The 19,628-nt window shown below is 41.7% G+C and overlaps 2 protein-coding genes across 5 annotated transcripts in view; one reads left to right on the top strand and one right to left on the bottom strand.

The window, feature by feature from the left end:
- The window catches only part of esyt2b (extended synaptotagmin-like protein 2b), a 28,891-nt gene extending 21,247 nt beyond the window's left edge, over positions 1–7,644 (bottom strand). For 3 of the 4 annotated variants that reach the window (XM_083995156.1, XM_083995155.1, XM_083995154.1), the window contains exons 1-5: positions 6,954–7,644; positions 2,393–2,434; positions 1,712–1,846; positions 1,317–1,393; positions 800–872 (exon numbers count right to left, since the gene is read on the bottom strand). In XM_083995156.1, coding sequence (XP_083851282.1) covers positions 800–872; positions 1,317–1,393; positions 1,712–1,846; positions 2,393–2,434; positions 6,954–7,361 — 735 coding nt within the window. In that variant the 5' untranslated portion in view covers positions 7,362–7,644. Of the gene's footprint in view, positions 1–799; positions 873–1,316; positions 1,394–1,711; positions 1,847–2,392; positions 2,435–2,758; positions 2,792–6,953 lie in introns of those variants that run through there. The other variant, XM_083995157.1, reaches the window with a different exon arrangement.
- Positions 7,645–8,261: 617 nt separating this feature from the next.
- On the top strand, positions 8,262–17,013 carry dync2i1 (dynein 2 intermediate chain 1). Its single transcript, XM_083995152.1, has 23 exons — positions 8,262–8,369; positions 8,596–8,649; positions 8,757–9,432; positions 9,522–9,589; positions 9,719–10,168; positions 10,286–10,351; positions 10,728–10,778; positions 11,072–11,303; positions 11,462–11,564; positions 11,700–11,829; positions 11,950–12,061; positions 12,147–12,241; positions 12,359–12,488; positions 12,625–12,797; positions 13,527–13,689; positions 14,117–14,230; positions 14,364–14,425; positions 15,097–15,148; positions 15,253–15,313; positions 15,675–15,774; positions 15,888–16,019; positions 16,270–16,493; positions 16,590–17,013. The coding sequence occupies exons 1-23, from the start codon at positions 8,355–8,357 to the stop codon at positions 16,759–16,761; spliced, it is 3,435 nt and encodes a 1,144-aa protein (XP_083851278.1). The 5' UTR covers positions 8,262–8,354; the 3' UTR covers positions 16,762–17,013.
- Positions 17,014–19,628: the final 2,615 nt, after the last annotated feature.

The following is a 19,628-nucleotide window of genomic DNA, read 5'->3' on the forward strand; positions in this document are numbered from 1 at the left end:
TTATATTTACAATGAATCAAAGAAGCCTTTTATAATGTGTTTTTTACCAGTCTACTTTTGTGTCATGATAACGTTGAAAAACTTTTCTCTTTAGCCTTTATGTTGTTGTATTTTCTTATCTTAATAGCTCTGTGGGGCCAAACTTCAGACGATCCTGAGGAAGTGTGAGATGATTTGTAAGATGGAAAAAAAATCTTTCAGAAATGAAAAACTATGTTCTTGTTTTTTGTTTGTTCACAGCATTGTAACAGTGGAAGTTCCACTGCTCAAGGCTTCTAAATATACAGTGTTTAAACTGAAATGTCTCAGAGGAGAAAGTCACATTTTTGGTGGGACTGCTCACAAAAATGACACATAAAGAATGAGATAAATCAGATGTAATCCCTTTATACCAAAGGAGGTTATGTCTAAGAAATAACCTCAGTTATTGGCACCTCATAAGTATGGGTACACACATTCCTCCATCGATGTAGCACAGAATTTAATTTGCCTTTTTAGACCAGTGTGTGATTAAATTACACACATGGATCCCTGAAAGCTTTCTGTATTTAGGCTTTCAATAAGTTGGCATGGTATTGAAAAAATGTTCATCTGAGAGCAGAAAAGATCCACTCGTTGCTGAATAAATTCAGCAACCTCTTGAACAAAGAAGCCGGTACAGAAAGAAGACCTTGAGGACTTGGAGCCAACAGGACAGACTAGTTCGGTGTCACTTTCTACCCACTGCTGAGGCCAACACTGCAATCTAAAATTCCAGTGGGAGGATGTCGACAAATCAGACAAAAAGGATTTTCCTCACCTGGATGCTCTTGATGCCAGCTTTGCAGTAGTAGCGTTTGATGTCCACATCAATCTCTGTGTTGCCAACGAAGCTGGATATGTGACACACAAAAAGGTGCATGTGGTGAAACTGCAACAACCCAGGATTCCTTCACTTCAACTAGACATGAACCTGGTTAAATTTAGACATTGTGGTTCTGTTTGATTGATTATCTTAAGGGAATTGCTTTAAATTTGTATTTGTGTGAAATACAAACATAAATCAGATGTCTGATTCACTGTAGATACTTGAGGGGGTTTATACTAAGGCTGTCATCTCACGAGGGTCCACTGGGAGTCCCTCTTCCTCTTTGGGGGGCCCTGGCACTGCGCCTCTGATCAGAGTGCCACAGGCCATTTATTCAAAAATGTACTAGTATTACTACATTATTATTTTATTTCAAATCTGCAATTTCTGAGGAATGAGGAACTGTTTCAAACCAGAAGCTGCAGAGGTAAAACAATAATGATTTAAACAGAGGTCAGGGCGGCCTCACCTGATCTGCAGGTCCATGATGATCTGTCGTTTATCCACATTCTCTGAATAAACCTTGACTCCGTTGACCCTCAGAGGCTACACCGCAAAACAGAGGGACACGTTACGGCCGCTACACTCCGGTCCATCAACACCACAACAACACCTCAACCCCTCCCAAACCGCCACATGGTTAGCACAAGGTCGACCCCTCTCCCGACCCCCACATGGAAACTATTTATGAAGCGAGCACATGTGTCGGTGACGTGCATGTATGTTCATGTTCGAGCTCCAACACGCCCTCGCCAGCTGTCCGGCTGGCACCTGCTGCTCGTAGTGTTTTACCACAGAAAAAAAACACATGATCTGCGCGAATGCCTTCGAGGACCACGTGGGAAAAAACTAAGTGATGCTCACTTTCTCTCCTATGTCGATTTTGCTGAAGCAGAAGGTGCTGAGGTGGGCGTTGGACTCCTTCACCGCCGGCTCGATCGTCTCGCGGAATAATTTCTCCACGAACTTGCAGATGTAGGGCCACATCTGTTTCACCGTCTGAGGGGATACGAGGAGAGAAGTGAACTTCAGAGTGAAAAAGAAAAGAGAAAGACTGGTGTGTCCTCTTGCATCATAGAGCTATTCTAAAGGCATGTTTTGCTATAGGTTGTTCCCAGTGTCTCATACAGGTACATCCCTCACACTGTGAATGATACAGTAACTTTAAAATATTCAAAGTGTCTATCTGTCTAAGCTAAATCTTGTCAGACTTAGACACATCAAACAAGGACACCAATACATGAAACTTTGATGCATGCATAGAAACTATGCTGATGTACACTCATGAGGGCCTTAAAATTTACATCCAGCTTGTTGCCATGGGGATTCACATGGGTTAATGCACTTCACAGTGCTGCAGAAGCCAGGGCTGCATGTTAAGCCAAATGTGCTGCAGTGTACAGTGTGACAACGGTCACAGCCCCGGTGGGAAGGGGAGAGAAAGCAGAAGAGCGGCAGACATCCCATTTCCTCCTGATCTTACAAAGCAGAAGGCGAGCTCCAGTCAAGCAGACAAATCCACCAGACAGACGCTCAGCTCTTTACCTTGTTTATCCACTCCACGCGCTCTACGTCTGGGAAGTGAACCTGCGACAGAGAAATCAGAGCACATCAGCTTTATGTTGGTTTCAATAAGCCTGATAATGCAATGCTCTTCAAACTGTCTATTTTTAGCAACTGAACTTGCAATTTTATTTGTGTTACTGAGAGAAGCACCCAGATGTTAAGGTGCAATTCCAGATGTTAAGGTGCAGAATCGCCCCCTTATCAAAACCAGAAGGTTTATATATTATTAAATGTTTGCCATGAACCAAATGGATCGGATTGCAAATTGTGTTTTAAAAGCACAATGTCAATGTGTTCAATGTCACGCATTTTACATGCCTTTTACATAATACATTATCTACACACCCTCTTCACAGAAGTAATTCAACGAGAGACAATAGTTTCTTTCTATTGGGTGTAGATTGTATTTGAGAGATTTCTGGTCTGGAGTTCCTTATTGACGAAAACGAAGGATGACGAAGGAAAGAGAGATGAAAGGGAAGTTTCAAAATACTTCAAACAAGTATTTTGATTTGACAGTTTTTTTTTTCCAAATAATGCATCGACTGTATGACCTTTCTTTTATCTTTCATTTCCTTTTGTTAGCCAGTATAAATAATGTAACAACAAACTGTAGAGGAGAATGTCTTTCCTCACGAGTGCTACTACATCTCAGCTAGCCTCATATTTCCAGACATATTTCCTCACTACATTTGTGCAGCGAGACTGAGCTGCACTTGAACTAATCTTTCAGAACGACCACAATAACTCGAGCATTGATTTAACGTGAGCGAAAGGAAATGTTTGAAATAAAATCAATGGCGTGCACAAAGGTGTGCAACCGCCCTAATAAATAAGAGATAAACAACACTGCCTCCCCATCACACTGCATTTAAAGTGTTTATTTCCTAGTGTTCAAAAGCAGGAGTGTTGGTGAGCTGTAACGTGCAGCCTGACAGCTACAAGCAGCAGTAAAAGTGCTTACCCAGCATTAATGTCAAAATGTGGATAAAGCAGTGACGAGAACAAGAAGACAAGGAACAGAAAGTTGGAGTGAATGTGACAGAGTCAGGCCCACAGTTTGTTGATCCTGTGGATGAGACACTGTTAAGGTTCAGTTATTACACCTGACACAGTGACCTTATTCAGAAAATGTAGGTGAAGGAGGATTCATTCCACAGGACACATGTATGTTAGTGCTGGCTCACAAAACTGGGGCTGTGCAGCAGAAAGTGGGAGCAAAGCATCTTAATTATTCAGATGGGTTGGTTTAAAATCAACAGTCATTCAGGTTTATGTCATGAATGTAAAAATTAACAGTCTGCTTGAGTTCAGACTGCCTATAATCAGCATGCAGAGTGTTGGAACGTAATCAGGACCTGGAAATAAACACAGCACAAGGGAGTAAAGAATTGATGTGGATCCTGAATAAATTCCAAACATCAGATCGCTGAACAAAGCAGACAGAATTTGATTCGGCTGAGACAGACACGATCTGTTTGACAGAAGTGTCTCCAAAGGGCTGCAATAACCCAGACAGTCTGACTCTTCCAAACAAAACCCCTTTCAGAAAAATTAAATCAAGCTGAGTTTTGAAAGCAGCCCTTTGGCCTCTTTCTTGATGACTGTGTCCCATACAACACACTGAAAAACTCTCTGTGCAAGTGAACTGTGGCATGTATGATGAATCATGCATCTAATTTTATTGCGCATTTCTTTTACGTAAAAAAGTAAGACGAGTGATGGCAGAACTGTGGCACTGTTTCTCTTATTCTTGAAGGGATAGTTCAACTTTTTGTCTCATTGCCATAATCTCTATAGTCATAGCAGTAGGTTTGTTACCTTTAATTGTCGGTGCAAGCTATTTTTAGAACGGCGGAGCAGAGCCACGAGCTGCTCAGAGCTACGCTACAGAGGCTCATGGGATTTCTTGGTTTCCCTCATCAAACTCATCAAATAGGACAACTCCAAAACACTCTGGTGAACAAGTTTTGACCTGCACATTCACCACGCTATGAGATAATAACGGAACGTTATGAGACAGAGTTGTTTTCGAGGCAAATGCAGAGACTGCTTGCCGAAAAACTGCCCCCGACAGGAACGCGCATCAGCGGTTTTGCATGAATTTACCTCGAAAACAACTCTGTCTCGTAACGTTCTGTTATTATCTCATAGCGTGGTGAATGTGCAGGTCACAACTTGTCCACAAAAGCGTTTTGGAGTTGTTGGATTGTGTATTTGATGAGTTTGATGAGGGAAACCAAGAAATCCCATGAGCCTCTGTAGAGTAGCTCTGAGCAACTCGCAACTCTGCTCCGCTGTTCTCAAAATAGCTTGCACCGACAAATAAAGGTAACAAACCTACTGCTATGACTATAGGGATTATGGCAATGGGCCAATTTACCAAAATGTTGAACTATCCCTTTAATCATCCTCTGCTCTTTTTACATGTTAAAGAAGAAGAATACCTTCTTTACTGTACCTGGTTGGCAGTGTGCGTGTTTCCCTTTATGTGTTTCATTGCTCGTCTGGACTGATATACTGCATATGGTCGACTGTCCAGTTTTAACATAATACACCATCAGAAACTACTACCTCAGAAATAAACAAGATAATTGAATTAGTATCTCTCGCAAAATTTACAAAAATTATCCATTGTCCTCTTTGTAAACTCTGGGTGGGCAACTGTGTTGCACTGGATAGCATGACATTTTATAGATGTATCAAGCAAAGTGCCCGAGGAGTTTACCGGTACACGGAACTTCCCTGATGCTTGCCCACAATCTTGACTGAGGTTGAGCAATTTTGTTGATCAGTTAATATCCCTGTCAGGCAATGTGTAATTTATTTTTTCATGTTTATTCTTGTGTGACATTTAAACTAAAACCCGTAAAATTACTTTCAGTGTAAGTAGCTGCTCCACAGGCCAGCCAGTGACTCACCCATGTGTGAACACAGCTCAGGACGTAAACTCGAGCAGAGAGGAGTGCACTTAAGAAATGGAAGTGTGGGAATCGGGGCAGGGCACTAAGAAGGGCTCTGTGAAAACAATGCCATCTCTATCAAGAGTCAATTCTGCCTAGTTTGGAGAAACTGGCACTTGCTACCCCTCATGACAGTGCAGCATTAATACACCGACATGTGCTCAGCTTTTTTTGTCTGAAACTGCTGCTTGTCATTATTTGTGAAGCCCTGGGTGGTGTTAAAGTAATTTCCCGTGATGACCATGCACAGCCACCACAGGTTGCAGGCATGACCGTGGCTATATGTAGTGCCTGGCTTGCTGTTTCTATTACAACCCTTGACTCATGACAGAGGTGAGCTGAGGTCACTCTATTTAATACCTCTTCCCCTTGAGTGGGATACTCTTGCTCTATATCCTATCTAACTCCACCACCTCAATGCATCCTCAGCAAAATAAGCTTTTAGCTCTATCATTCTCTAAACATGAGAATGCACTGAACACCACGGACCAGTTGAGCCGTGAGTCTGGCACAAGTCTGATATAGAAAGTCTTGTATTTATAGTTTGATAAGTTAAGCAGCTGAAATTTGAGCACTTGAGTTTGTGCTTCAGTCGAGCTGGATTTTGCGCTTGGATGGCGCTCGGTAAAGTGAGAAGGTTTTAGTGAAAATAAATCTCTGCATTTCACTCTAATTTCCCGCATAAAAGATACATGGTGTACTAAAAAATGAAATAGGGCTTCTTCACTCAATCCATCACTGTCTAGTGGACTTCCAGAGGAGTTTGCTTGTGCAGGAGTCAGCACCTTAGTCTGAGGATGGGTGGATCAATATGGAATATAAATAACTGTAGTATTATCACTGTATAATCTCTATTAATCTAGAGGCCAAACAAATATTTCCCTTGATACCATAACACCTCTCCCTCCTGTCGTTCAAACCTTTTTGAGGACACTAGTTCTGAGAAACGTCACACAACATCTGGCTGTGGGAGAAAAATTACAAGTTATCTCAATATAATGCTATATATTTAGTTGCGCTTATCTATTATATTGTTATAATCTGAGTTGTAGTTTGTGTGTGTGGCACAACTTTGTCAAATGCAACCAATAATATCTCACTGATTTACATAGCGGAGCTGCTGAGGGTTCATGAAGAGGTCTCAGGGCATTCCCCGAAAACCACTGAACTATTTTTCCTGACAAGGTAAAGTCAAGTCACTGTGTTATCTAACATTTTCGCCGAGATAAAGCGTTGCAGTAATGGAGTGGGTTAACTGCAAGAGAGATAGCAGACTGGATCCCAAAATAACAGGGACCCTGTGGGCATGTTTCCTTCCCCAGTGTGGTATCTGGTTTACCATTGTACCCTGCTGTATTTAGACTGGGGCTCAGTCTAATGTCACTGCTGGGGGGAACAGCTGCTCCATCACAGCTTTACAGCTCCACCATGCTCCTCCTGCTTTTGACAGCTCATTGTTGTGGTTTTTTCCTGGAAACTCAAAAATATTGTTCACAAAATAACACCTCACGTGGCTTTCCAGGGAAACAGCTCAGCTCAGACACAGTGGACATTTTTTATTTACTGCGTTTACTTACCCATGCTGGTAAATCGGAGGTAGTCAGACCCTGTTTGACACTTATCTCCTCCTGCTCAAAGAAAGACAGAGCTCGGCTCAGTCTGCTGCTCTTCCCCCCTGTGTTCCTCCTCCACCAGAAAAAGATAACCAGTCCAATCAACAGCCAACTGAAGCTGAACTCAAAATAGCCCAAAGCATATATAGGGAAAATCAGAACAAACGTTTTGACAAAGTGGACCCAGGTCTGGGTCAGCTCGCCGGTGGAGGACAAGGGGGCATCATCAGGTATGTTCCCCGCTGAAGGAGGAGGAAAGTTGGCGCTGGGCTGAACGGGGCTCGGCGCTGTGTGCCCATTCTCCTTAGGTGAAGCGGGACTTGCATTGTGTGAATGGGCTCCTCGTACAGCTGTCATGCTGTCCCTTGACATGCTGCTTCTGCGTCCAGGAGTCCCGTTTTCTTAAACTATTAAAATGCCGATAAGGTCGATGTGACTCGGTTCCCATGTGCGAGCAGACCGCGGCGGTTCCGTCAGGGCAGGGAGCCTCTTCTCACGTCGGCTCACCTGCGCACCAGCCCATTGCACTCGAAACAATCGTTAGCATCGACAGCTCTGGTTTCCGTTTCGACTAAAAGCTAAGGACTGCATTCCCTTGATTAAAACGAGTCTGCTGCTGAGCCAGTCCAATCCACAGTGAGAGCAGGAATGGTCATTTCCAAGAACGCACAGGCACCTTACACCACAGTGCGCTCCCACCTCACTATAATATCTATGACCCAGCTAAAGAGAAGAAACACCGCCATCTTGTGCCTACTAGAAGCAAACAAGCCTCCAATTTGTCGAATTAATACGTACTAACGTCTGTGCTTTTAAAATGTCGACTATAAACCGTATAAAAGACAGCAAAAAAACGTGTAACACGTCGTATTTCAAGCAAATTCAATATAACTGCTGCGTACCTCTAGCTAGCTTGCTGCTTGCTTTCTGCTTTTAAATACTAGATGATGCCAGAGCAAGCAGTAAAGATAGAAATGACGAGCACGGAGAAATCGTTCAAAATACAAATATTATTCGTAGAAAAATACCGAAATGAACACAAATGGTGATATCAGAGATACAAATGGAAATTATTATAGTTACAGTTATATTATAGTTTTTTTTTTTTAAACAAAGAAAGATGAGCTGCTCTCAAGTAGTAGTAGTTGCCATGGCAATCGGCTGTTGATTCCAGCGACTGCTCTGCCGCTGATTAATAATCCTGTTGTCAAGCCAAAGTGACGCGAGCTCCATGGTTTCGAGCGACTGCGCATGCGCACAATGTCCTGTGCACTATGGTCCATCATGGCGGCGTCACTACAAAAATATGAGCTGGTTTTCGGTGATTGAAAACCTCAAGAAATAAGGAAAAACACAGATGCGAATATGCAAAGTGACAAGGTAAGTGCTTTATCTTTGTTGTTAGCCTACGCAGGCTGATGTCGGTAAATGTTGTTCAGTAGAAAGTGTCACGTCCGTTGTCGTAACTAGTTACCAAACGTTGTCAAAGGAGCGTTATGTCCCTGTTTATCGAGGGTTCACTGTGATGTTATGTGATTTATTCTGTCTGCAAACGTCTGTTGAAATGTGGAAATACGAGTCATTACAAGATGATGTATTTATTTAGAAAATAACCAAGGAAGATACATGGAGACCAGCTGACCTGAGAAGACATATCAAGGTATGTTTTGAGAGATGAAAAAAGCACTGCAGAATACATTGTGGAATTGCTATTACAATGAACAACGGACCCAAATAATAACATTTGTTTTACTTTATTATTTTTAGGAGGAAGGACATGGTGATGTTAGGAGGCAAGATGACAGTGAGAGAAAGCACAGAGGTGGGGAATCTAAAGAGAGACGTCACAGAGACCCAGAGAAGGAGTCCACACGAGACAAAGACAGGTACAGGGAAAGTACAAGAGAGAGAAGAGATGAAGACGGAAAAGGCAGATATACTGAGCGAAGTAAAGAGGGCTCACGGGATAGGAGAGGTGATAAAGACAGGGATCGAAGAGAGGAGAGGGACAAAGACGCAGAGAAGCGGAGAGAAAGGGAGAGAGTTATGGATGGAAACAGGAATAGAGATGATTATAAAGAGACCAGGGACCAAAGGAGGAATAGAGATGACAGGGAGAGAGACAAGGAAAGACACACTGATAGGGAGAAAGACAGGACAAAGGATAGAGAGAGATATGATGAAGAGTACAGGGAAAAGAGGAGGGAAGAGAGAGACAAGGAAAGAAGGAGAGAAGAACGCCACAGGATTGAGAGGGAGAGAAAGAGACACGAGGAAAGTGGAGAAGGAGGTAGAGATCAGATAGAAAAGTATGACAGAGAACAGAGGGAGCGGCATCGGGACAGAGAACGACACAAAGATGAGTATGAAGACAAGAGGACTGACAAAGACAGAGGAGACAGACATGGAGACAGGAGGCATTCAGAACGTAAAGAGGAAAGAGGTAAATATACAACAGTGTGTTCATTTATCTCGCCATATCTACAGATTTAATATGAAGCCAATCTATCTGTCTTTTGTTTCTGATTTTAGAAAACAGGGGAGAACACAAAAGACATAAAGAGGAGAGAGACAGGAGACACAAAGAGAGAGGATATCGTGTAAGAATCTCTGTATTATTAATTATACATCACTATTGTGTATTCTAAGGAGAAGTAAATCAATTATTGAATATTTCTGCTCTATTGGAGATATATTTGTCTTTTTTTGTGGACTTTCCTGCTCCCTAGGATGAAACGCATGACATTGAATCCAGGGAGCATCAAGACTTGAAAAGGTCGGGTGAAGAGGAAAAGTATGATCGTGGTGACAGAGAGCGAACAGAACGGGACAGACACAAAGAGCGAAGGCACAGAGGAGAAGAAGAGGATCCGGAGAAAAAACACAGAGAGAGAAAACACAGAGAAGACGATCCAGAGAAAAAATACAAAGAGGGAAGGCACAGAGGAGAAGGAGATGATCCAGACAATAAATACAAAGAGAGAAAACACAGAGGAGGAGATGATCCGGACAAAAAATCCAAAGAGAGAAGGCACACAGGAGGTGAAGAAGATCCAGAGACAAAAAGCAAAGAGAGAAGTCACAGAGAAGATAAAAACCTAGAAAGAAATGATGGAGGCGGAACCAGCCTCAAGAATTCAGCCTCTGACAAAAGTCATAGACATGAAACTAAGACAGAGGTTAGTAGAACCATAAAGCGCATGTCTAGCCTTCATCACACTAATGTACTGTAATATTATGGATTCTTTGATGGATTTTATGGCCTTCTTCTCCCACATGCTCCATTTACAATCCAGGAAGTTGAGATCGTGTCTGAGCACTGGACAACTAGTGTGAAAGATGTAGGAAACACAGAGGAGCCTGTAAGATGCTCAGTTTGGCTTCCCTGCTTACAGACTGACTGATCTTGCAATTATTTGGTCTATCTGTTCTTCCCTGTTTTGCTGTGTGGTTTTCTTATTTCCATTGTTAACCGGCCAGCCAGAGAGATTATTACTTATTACTCACAATTAGTCTGAAGCTCAAACACTCAGTGGCACTTTGCTTGGCTTGTACTGCAGAATCTTCAAGAGCTTTAATATAAAAAGATTTCTCCTTTTTCTGGTTTGGTCTGGTTTCACTGGTCTGTTTCTTTTACTTTCTGCTGCATTAGTGTAACATCATCCCAGGGAGTTCCTGCATGCTTTTCTGAAGTATTTGAAATATCTCCCAATTCATGGACTTTTATTTCATCTCCAGGTTGACAACAATGAAGATTTAGCTGACCAGGAATATGAAGATGATTTTGAGGTATGAATACAGCGTTCTTCTAATTATGTAATAGATCATATACCAAAATCAGTTGTTTCTCAGCTGTCTTGTTATGCTGTTTTTTTTTGTAAAACATTCATTTTCTCATTTTTGTGTTACCTTTGCATGCTGTAATCAATTTACAATCTAAGAAACTGGTGAGTAGTCAGTGCTTACACGATTGCATCCATTTTTATTCTTATAAGTTATGAAGTTTGTGCTGATAGTATCCTGAATGTTTTTGTTTTTTTTTTAATTTTCAATATGTATTTATATTATTTCTCTGTTCAAAGGACTATGAGGAAGATTTTGAAGAGATGGATCAGAGTGAAAATGAAGGTGAAGACGAGAAGGAGCAAGAGTTTCCAGAAATGGGAGAAGTAAGAGAGGAGCTCGTGTCACAAAAGAGAAAAGAAATAGAAGCAATTCAGAGAGCAATGAATGAGGAGAATGAGAGAGTGGGAACAACACAGTCCAGACAAAGTACAAACAGAGAGGACGAAGACACAGCGAAACGGTCCAGAGGTTCGGTTCTTCTTTATTTTTAAATCTCTGCACTTGTTGTCCAATGTTAAGATCGATCTATGCTTTTTGTGTCTGATTGGAAAACACCCACTTAATGCTGAGGAAAGTTTGCACACAATTTCATTAGATATGATCTGTTCCTGCTCCTTTCTTTATAGGATCTGAGAAGAACCAGAGTCGGGCCTCTTCACGTGGGAGGTTCATTGACTTTGTGGCAGCAAAACAGCGTGAAGTCAGCAAGAAAGTTGCCACAAAACAAAAGTAAGTAATTTTTTATTTTAAATGATAAATGGGTCATTGTGGTGTGGCTGGATATCTTGAAATATATACTTTTATTTTACTTTTGCCAAAGCATGTATGTTCTTTAATTGTACCTTTAATCTTTTCTGTTTACAGGAAACGCGGCACGGAGCTGCTTCGCCTAATTGATCTGGATTTCTCAAGGACATTCTCCCTTTTGGATCTGCCACCCGTCAATGAATATGACATGTACATCAGAACCTTTGGAACTGCAAACACCAAACAGGTCGGCATTCTGTCATCTGTCTTTCTTCACACAGATACCGGTAACCCAATTATAAAAGAGAAAAGAAAGTAAAAGAATCAGTTAGACATAGTAAATAACATGCAACACTTTCCCTGACAGGCTTATGTTCAGTGTAATGAGGACAACGCAGATCGTGATATTCAAACAGAGGAGATAGAGTTGTGTGAGAAATGGACACAGCATCCTCCAGAGCACGGTGGAGCCTGCGGGGGTGAGAAAAAACCAAGATAACCCTCTGATGAACTCAGAGTTCACACGTAGAGTTCAATAACGTTGTCTGCTGTGATTTTTTACAGATCCAAACCTTTCTCAGGAAGCACGAGAAAAGAACATTAATGAAGTAAACTTTGATTCTCAGCGTCTGACGACGTTCCTGCGCTCAGCTACACAGGTTTTCTTCACATATATACATAACTAGGTTACAGTCCTCTATGTCTGTACTCTGTGAATTTTTTTTTGTGTCTACAGCACTTAACTGACTCGTGCTGTGTGTTGTGCCTGAATCAAGGTCATGGTCGTGCTGTTGGAAGAGGTTCATGCTGAGAGAAAATCCCTGCGGAAATTGAGGACTCAAACAGACACGCTTTCTTTCAGCGATGGAAGTTTACAGCTCAACACTAAGTTGCCTTTTCTTCATGGTACATCACCCATCTCAGCACTGTGCTTTTTTGTCAGTATTTCAACAGGCTAAATGATGTTTAGAATATCCTGTATAAACCAGCACAGTTACATGAATACACTAATCGGGTAGCCCTTCCTGTTGTTTAATCACAGGTCGCCACATCAGCCTGGTGCACTTTTCTCAGGTCCAGAGGCACACCATGATGTCGGTCCACACGCCGACAGCTAAGCCCAGCGCTGTGCGTCTTGACAGCTGCACCATCATCTGCATCTGGAACATCTGGGAGCCATCCAGACCTCAGAAGATCCTCGTCTACGAATCTGAGGTGACATTTCCTGGTTCCTTTTTCAGTTACAGCAAAGTAAAAGGTAATATAAGGTGATAAATGAAATAATAATAGAATTCAAAACTTATTCTTTGGGTAGTGTATACCCAATATAATATAGGAATGATTATTTTCTCATTAGTAAACAAACTAGCTTTTTTGAGGGACAAGAAAGTTGCCAGTTTTGATTTAACTTAGTGTTTTTCAACCTTGGGGTCGAGACCCACGTGGGGTCGCCTGGAATTCAAATGGGGTCGCCTGAAATGTCTAATAATTGATTAAAAAAATTATTGATAAAAATATTTTTTTTTAAGTAATTATTATTCCTTTTAGAATTATGATTAAAAACACCACACAATCTTAAACAACTGTATTCTATAATTTCACTTTCTCGAGTTCAAATGAAATGCAGCATATAAAAATATCTGAGGTGGCGTATCTTGATTGACGGCCGTGATCACGTGACTGCACATGATCGCAGGGTCGCCAGAAGGTGTCAAAATGGGGTCACGAGCCAAAAAAGGTTGGGAACTGAACCACTGATTTAACTTATGGAAAGTTAAGAACTTCGCAACTAAAAATTCATTTACACGCCTTATTGCTCTGCATGGTGACCCACAACAATCGAATTCACTGTGTAAAACTCCATGATCTAATTATCATCAAATTAATAAATTATTATTAAATAAAAACGATGATAAAATGATAGCACCCTCTTCTCCGTCACAGGTGCAGTGTTGCTGTTTCAGCCCTGGAAAGGCCATATTGGTGTTTGCAGGCACGTCCGTTGGTTCTGTGGTGCTGTGGGACCTAAGGGAACATGCTGCCAACCACAACCGCCTCAAGATAGGGGAGGATGAGTGGACTTTCAGACAGCCTACCTTCTCCACCGGTATAATTCACATGATAGTGTACTATATGTTGCACTATACCACAGATTATGTGCTGCTGCTGCTGATTACCCCTAAAATATACCTCGTCACTGGTCATACCAGTTTCCACAACCTTATCCCAAGCACGTGCTTTCCTGTCTGTCTTTATTTTGAGAATATAGCCCCCCCCCCCCCACACCCCCACCCAGACCCTTCATCTTTCACTCCTCCGCCTTTGTTGTTTATTTTGCTCTTCGCGCTGCAGTCCTAAGGAAATGAATGTCAGCAGGCAATATTTAGCAAACATCCTTATTTACCAGGCATAGGCATTCAGGATTGCTTCTGCACTTTCTCACACTTAAGGTTCAGAGTCTGTTTTCTTATGTAACAGTTCTGATGATTGAGTGTGTGCTGATATGCTCTCTTTTGTCACCTTGTCAACGGCAGATGCAGTCATGGCCGGCTCGGGCCATTTCTCATCTGTGACGTCCGTAGAAGTTGTCCCCTCTACTGTTGCGGGGGGGCTGAGGCCAGAGGTCCCTCTGTTGGCATCTGAGGAAGGTATGGAATTGTATAGCGACGGTTAACACGTTGATTTAAGATCTTGCATATCATTTTATAAATGTGACATATGTTTTAGTCATTCGCAGTTGGCTTTATATTTTGTTTTGTGTTATTCTGTTTCACAATCCAGAATCATCAGGATTGTCATTCCAGCTGGCTTCTCTGGATGAAAGCGGGGTTTTGAATTTCTGGGTAGGTTGAGATTTTCAAACTGGCTGAGAAACTTTATAGGTGATCCCTGGGGAGAGACATGCGAGCCAAACATACTTCCTGAGGTGAACAAGACATGTGCATATAGAATATCAGAAAGATAATTAATATAGTGTGGCCAGTTGATTTGAACTGCACTCCTAGTAGTCATAAGTGGACGCACGGATATGATATACAAATTTTTGACATTTTTCCATTGCAAATAAAAGTCCACCTGAGAATAATCAGATTTTAATTTTTCATCACTTTCAAATAGAGCTGAACAAAATATAGAAATATTATTTAAAAAATCACAGTTTGGCCGAGTGCAACGCCCAAATTGCCAGAGTAAATTGTGTCACAACATACCACAAACGATGTATAATGATATTACAGAGATGCCTACTCTTTTGGCACAAGCCAAAAATAATAATAGAATTGTAACTTATCATAATAGTAACTTCTGTCAGAATATTTGCAATATGATTTTCTTTGCATATCATTAAACCATTGTATCAAATTAATACACTAATATCATGTTTACTGCGTATTAGAAAGTTGCAAAAAGATACAGCCGATGGCCAACTGTGTCAATTTGTGTTAAACATATTACGACACAAACAGCTTATTTACGTCATGATGGACTTAATTGATTTTCTGTCTGTGTCCTGTAGGTGGTAGTAGAACTTCCAAAAGCCAGCGAGGCAGGCTCTCCAACAGATCTAGGTAACGCACTCACGTTTTCAAAGCATGTATGCTCTTTTTCCATTGCCATGCTGATCTTTCACACACATGTTGTCTCAGCTTCAACCTGTCTTTCTCTCTTACAGGGCTCAGGCCTGGGGGCAAAGTGAAGCTGCTTCACAGCTCCTCCCTCCTCACTGCTGAGAGGTGAGACTGATAAATAGCCAGGGATGCATCCGTCACTGCCAGCCTCTGGGCTCAAAATACCCCACAATGTCTATGCCCAGTCGAACACAGCTGCTCTGTCGCAGTCATACGATCTTGTTTGTTCGGTTCTCCAGGCCGTTGTTTCATCATGTCAACATTCCCTGGCAACATACTATATCTGCAGTGCCATCCAAAAGTCAGAGTGCACTCTGCCAGTCACCTCACAGTATACATGCAGAGTGAATGTGATGCAGTGTCTTATTCTAGTCTTGTAGAGTTTGTTTTTGGATGGGAACGTTATAACCTTTGACCTCTGTTTTTATGTCATTTTCCCCCCTCTCTTGCTCTGTCTGCCTCTCAGGGTTTCACCACGAGATGCAGTGAAACTGGGACCATTACAAACTCTTCATTTAAAGTTTCTTCCAACTGACTCCAATCATTTCTTTATTGGTACCAATATGGTGAGCGTTGTCATGTCTGCCATTGAGTAATACAGTAATATTCTTTAGTAGATGATGCACCTGTTTCAAATTGTGACATCATACCAATCTTTGGTCTTTCTATCCTATCCTAGGGTCTCGTCAGTCATGGAACCAGTCATGGTTTGAAGGCTCCCCCAAAGTATTACAGATTTCAGGAGGCTGGAGCTCAACCTGTTGATGTGAACCTAATCCACTTTTCTCCCTTCAGACAAAACTTCTTCTTGGTGAGAGTGCAGTTTTTGAAGTTATAGAACCAGCTCAATATTTTGGGAAATACACTTATTCCTTTTGTAGGATCAAGAGCGATATCATTTCTGTACACTAGATATAAAGCATAAGCCAGAGGCTGAGTGCTAAGCGTAGCATAAATGACTGGAATGACTGGAATGGGTCTGTCCAAAGGCCTCTAAAGCACTGATTGATACTTTATCTTTAATTATGTATGTGCCTTATTTTCCTCTGTGCTTTCTGCAGGTGGGTTGTGCAGATGGCAGCATCAGGCTGCACTCGGTCAGCCACGAGCAGCCTGTGGCAGAGTGGAGGAACAGCACAGCAGGTGAACCAGTGGTATCGCTGCAGTGGACCCAGACCAGACCAACAGTCTTCTGTGTGCTTGACGCAGCCTCTAACCTCCACATATGGGACCTGATGAAAAATGACACAGAGCCTGTGGTCACTGAGAGGATGTCTGCGGATAGGTAACACCAGAGAGAGACATGACTGATGACTGTGTGAGTGATTTTACATTTGTCACGTTATATGTCAATATCAGGTGTGTGTTTCCTGTTTTTCAGGGTGACTGACATGGCTGTGTTTGGAGACTCAGGACAACAAAACACATATTCAGGGATAGCCCTGGTGCATGAGTCAGGAAAAATCGAAATGCACTATTTCACGAGAAACTTGACTGTGCCCATTCTCGCAGAGGGGGAGAAGTTGGACAGTATGACGACTGAAGCCTTCTGAAATGCTGCATCTGAAACGGCTGCATTTGGCTTGATGTGTTTGTGTGAATTCAAATGATTTACTGTATTTTTAAATATCTGAAGAGCAAAAATATCAATTTATAGATCTGTTTTTGTCACTGACTGTATTTGTATAGTATATATCATAATTAAATTTGACCTGTGTAGGTTTTTCTTCTGAAACTGATGACACATGGCTAAAAAATATGTACATAACCATAGCAATGGGAGGGATGTGGCGATATACCAAAGATCCTTTACACAGGCCACGGTTCATTTAATATTCCCCAAAAGACAATATAAGAAACATATAATGTAAATGTGTGCTGGTGTAAATATTTATACTTTTTTGACTAACTTGGAATATTTGTATGGTGGTAATAAGTAAGATTTTATTAAATAAAGTTTGTATATCTGGAGTTGTGTTGTTTTATGCTGTAGCAATTTAATTTTGACAAAGTTCACCTTCTGAACATGAAACATTGTTTATTATGAAGAACTGGAAAACGACCGGTACCTGACTGGCCAAAGTAGAAATACATGCCTATAATAATTATCCATTATTTCCATATCAGAAAAAAGCACACAAAGAAAAAAATGTTTTAATTTGAATTCTTTGTGTTGTGTAATTTGTATTAAATTAAATTGATTTATAAAAAGATCTATAAAAAATCTTTGTTTATTTTCTCTGGGGGGGGGAAAGGCCAAACAATCACTGTAAATTACCTGTTGTGAAAATCTTGTGATGAAAACGTTTTTTCTTTAATAATAACCTTTAATCATAGATAGAAGCACCATGCTTTCAAAGAAAAGAGTTAATTTAAAGAGTAAAGTCCAGTATCCGAGAGACTGGTGCTGTTTGGTGCTGGTTCAAGTCAAGTTTTCTTTGGATGTAGCCAGGCGACCCGTTACCTAGCAACACGCACAGAGCACAAAGTAACTTTGAGCAAAGTTATGCTAGTTTCATCCGGGATGCACGACTACTAGTTCGTACAAAGGTAAATACTTCATACTTAGTTTACCCATCGTTTCAGGTTGATACGTCTGAGCGAGAAAGTGAGAATATGGCAATAAGCGTTGATAAATATCTCAAGGGGGGGGCAGTCAGAAACCTAGGAGACTTGTGTTAGCAGTTCGGTTGACTGAAACCACGTTTGGCTGCAGCTAAGGATTATTATCATGATTGATTAACGTTAGTCGTCACATGTTTTGTTGATCAATTGGTCTGAAACGTTAAAAACAACAGTGAACCAAACTGTAAATCAGTGGTTGCAAGTGGTTCAACACGTGTTGTGATCATCTATGATAATTGATTTGTTCCAGTGATGTTACAGAAAGTTTTAAAGCAGGCAAGAGAAAGAAAAAAATTAAGCCCACCATTCATAAACACAAAGTTGATTATTTTTATGTAAATAAATGTCACATTGTCAAGTTCAGGTCCTTCGATGTAGCAGAGTCCTGTGTAGAAGCTGGTGGAAGATGCTGGCCCCAGGTCAGGGGAGCAGGACAACAACAGTGCACTTCCCCAGTCCTGTCCAAACACCGATGTCTCAAGGATGGGAGACATCGATTGGGGGAACGCTTGGAAAGCAGAGTTTGTTCAAGCAGGGTGCAAAGCAAACTACTGCCAAGGTAGGCTGTGTCTAGTGATAGGTTGCTGACCTGTTCTGTGTACTTTTAAACGCCTTACACACAGTTTATGTGCCCTTGCTTTGTTTCTCTAGGTGATACAGTCTGAGGACAAAAACTATGAGTTCACTCACGGTCTCCACTGCATACAGCACTTCTCCTGTGACAGCCCTGTGCGTTTCATGATGTATTCTGAGGTTGCTGCAGCGTTCATCAGCCTCCATTCAGACAATACAGCCTGTCTCTACACAGCTGACGGCCACAAGCGGACTTTATCAGCACGCCTGGGGTTCGCTGGCCTGACCGACACTAAGATCTCTGGCTGTCTGGTAGGTTGGGGCCCTGGTCCAGTCTTCACACTTCTTGACCATGAGTTGCAGCCCCTTGAAGCCGCTACAGATGCCCTGGACATACGTCTTTGCCAGCCTGCAGAGCACTCCGCAGAGTTGGTGACAGCAGGTGTAGGAAATGTGTGTGTGTGGTCCGTGAGGCTCATGAGGTGTAAGGTGAAGATACAGAAGGGGATGGGCAACAGTATTTTCACTCACATGGCGCTGGCACCCCCGCGATCTGGAAGGCCCCACAGGGCCTTCGCTCTGTGTGGGAAGGTCATGACAGTGGTTGACTTGGATGTTGGAAAGGTTTTGGAGCACAGGAAGGATCTCTGCTCACGGTGTGTATGGCTGCATGATCTATACACTTTGTAGCAACTTTATTAGGTACACCTCCAAAAATCCAGTACTGTTTTCCACATTTATGTTCGCCTCCTAAAAGGGTGGTCCAAATATAATGTAGTCCAATGCACCACCTTTAACTTAGACTTTCGTAATAAACAACATATAAATAGATTTACACATTTCTAAGCTGTCATATTAAATTGCGATTACAAAGGTCTGTTTCTGTCTGTTGAATGAATCAATATGAATTGAATATACATGGTGCTTTAATATGAACAACTTGCATTTTACAGCAATATCAATGCAATGGTGTACTGCTCTCATCTGGACTGTTTGATCACAGCATCGGAGCAGGCCATTCGGGTGTGGGATCCAAACTGGGAGATACGTGTGTGTTTTATAGGGCATAACGGTAAATGTATGACTGAAGAACTCCATGTTTCCATGCTCTCTGTCTCTCTCTCTCTCTCTCTCTTAATGATTGGACCATTATGTCTGCCCTTTTTATTTCTGTATCCAGGTAAAGTGAACTCACTCTTCTACTGCTCTGGACTACGCATGC

The sequence above is a fragment of the Trachurus trachurus genome (genome assembly GCF_905171665.1).
Source record: "Trachurus trachurus genome assembly, chromosome: 20".
NCBI lineage: Eukaryota > Metazoa > Chordata > Actinopteri > Carangiformes > Carangidae > Trachurus > Trachurus trachurus.

Excerpts from the sequence above, each read along its gene's own strand:
- dync2i1 (XM_083995152.1), top strand. Across the intron at positions 11,304-11,461 it reads CACAGCGAAACGGTCCAGAG|GATCTGAGAAGAACCAGAGT; the intron begins GTTCGGTTCTTC and ends CTTTCTTTATAG. Across the intron at positions 12,489-12,624 it reads TAAGTTGCCTTTTCTTCATG|GTCGCCACATCAGCCTGGTG; the intron begins GTACATCACCCA and ends GTTTAATCACAG.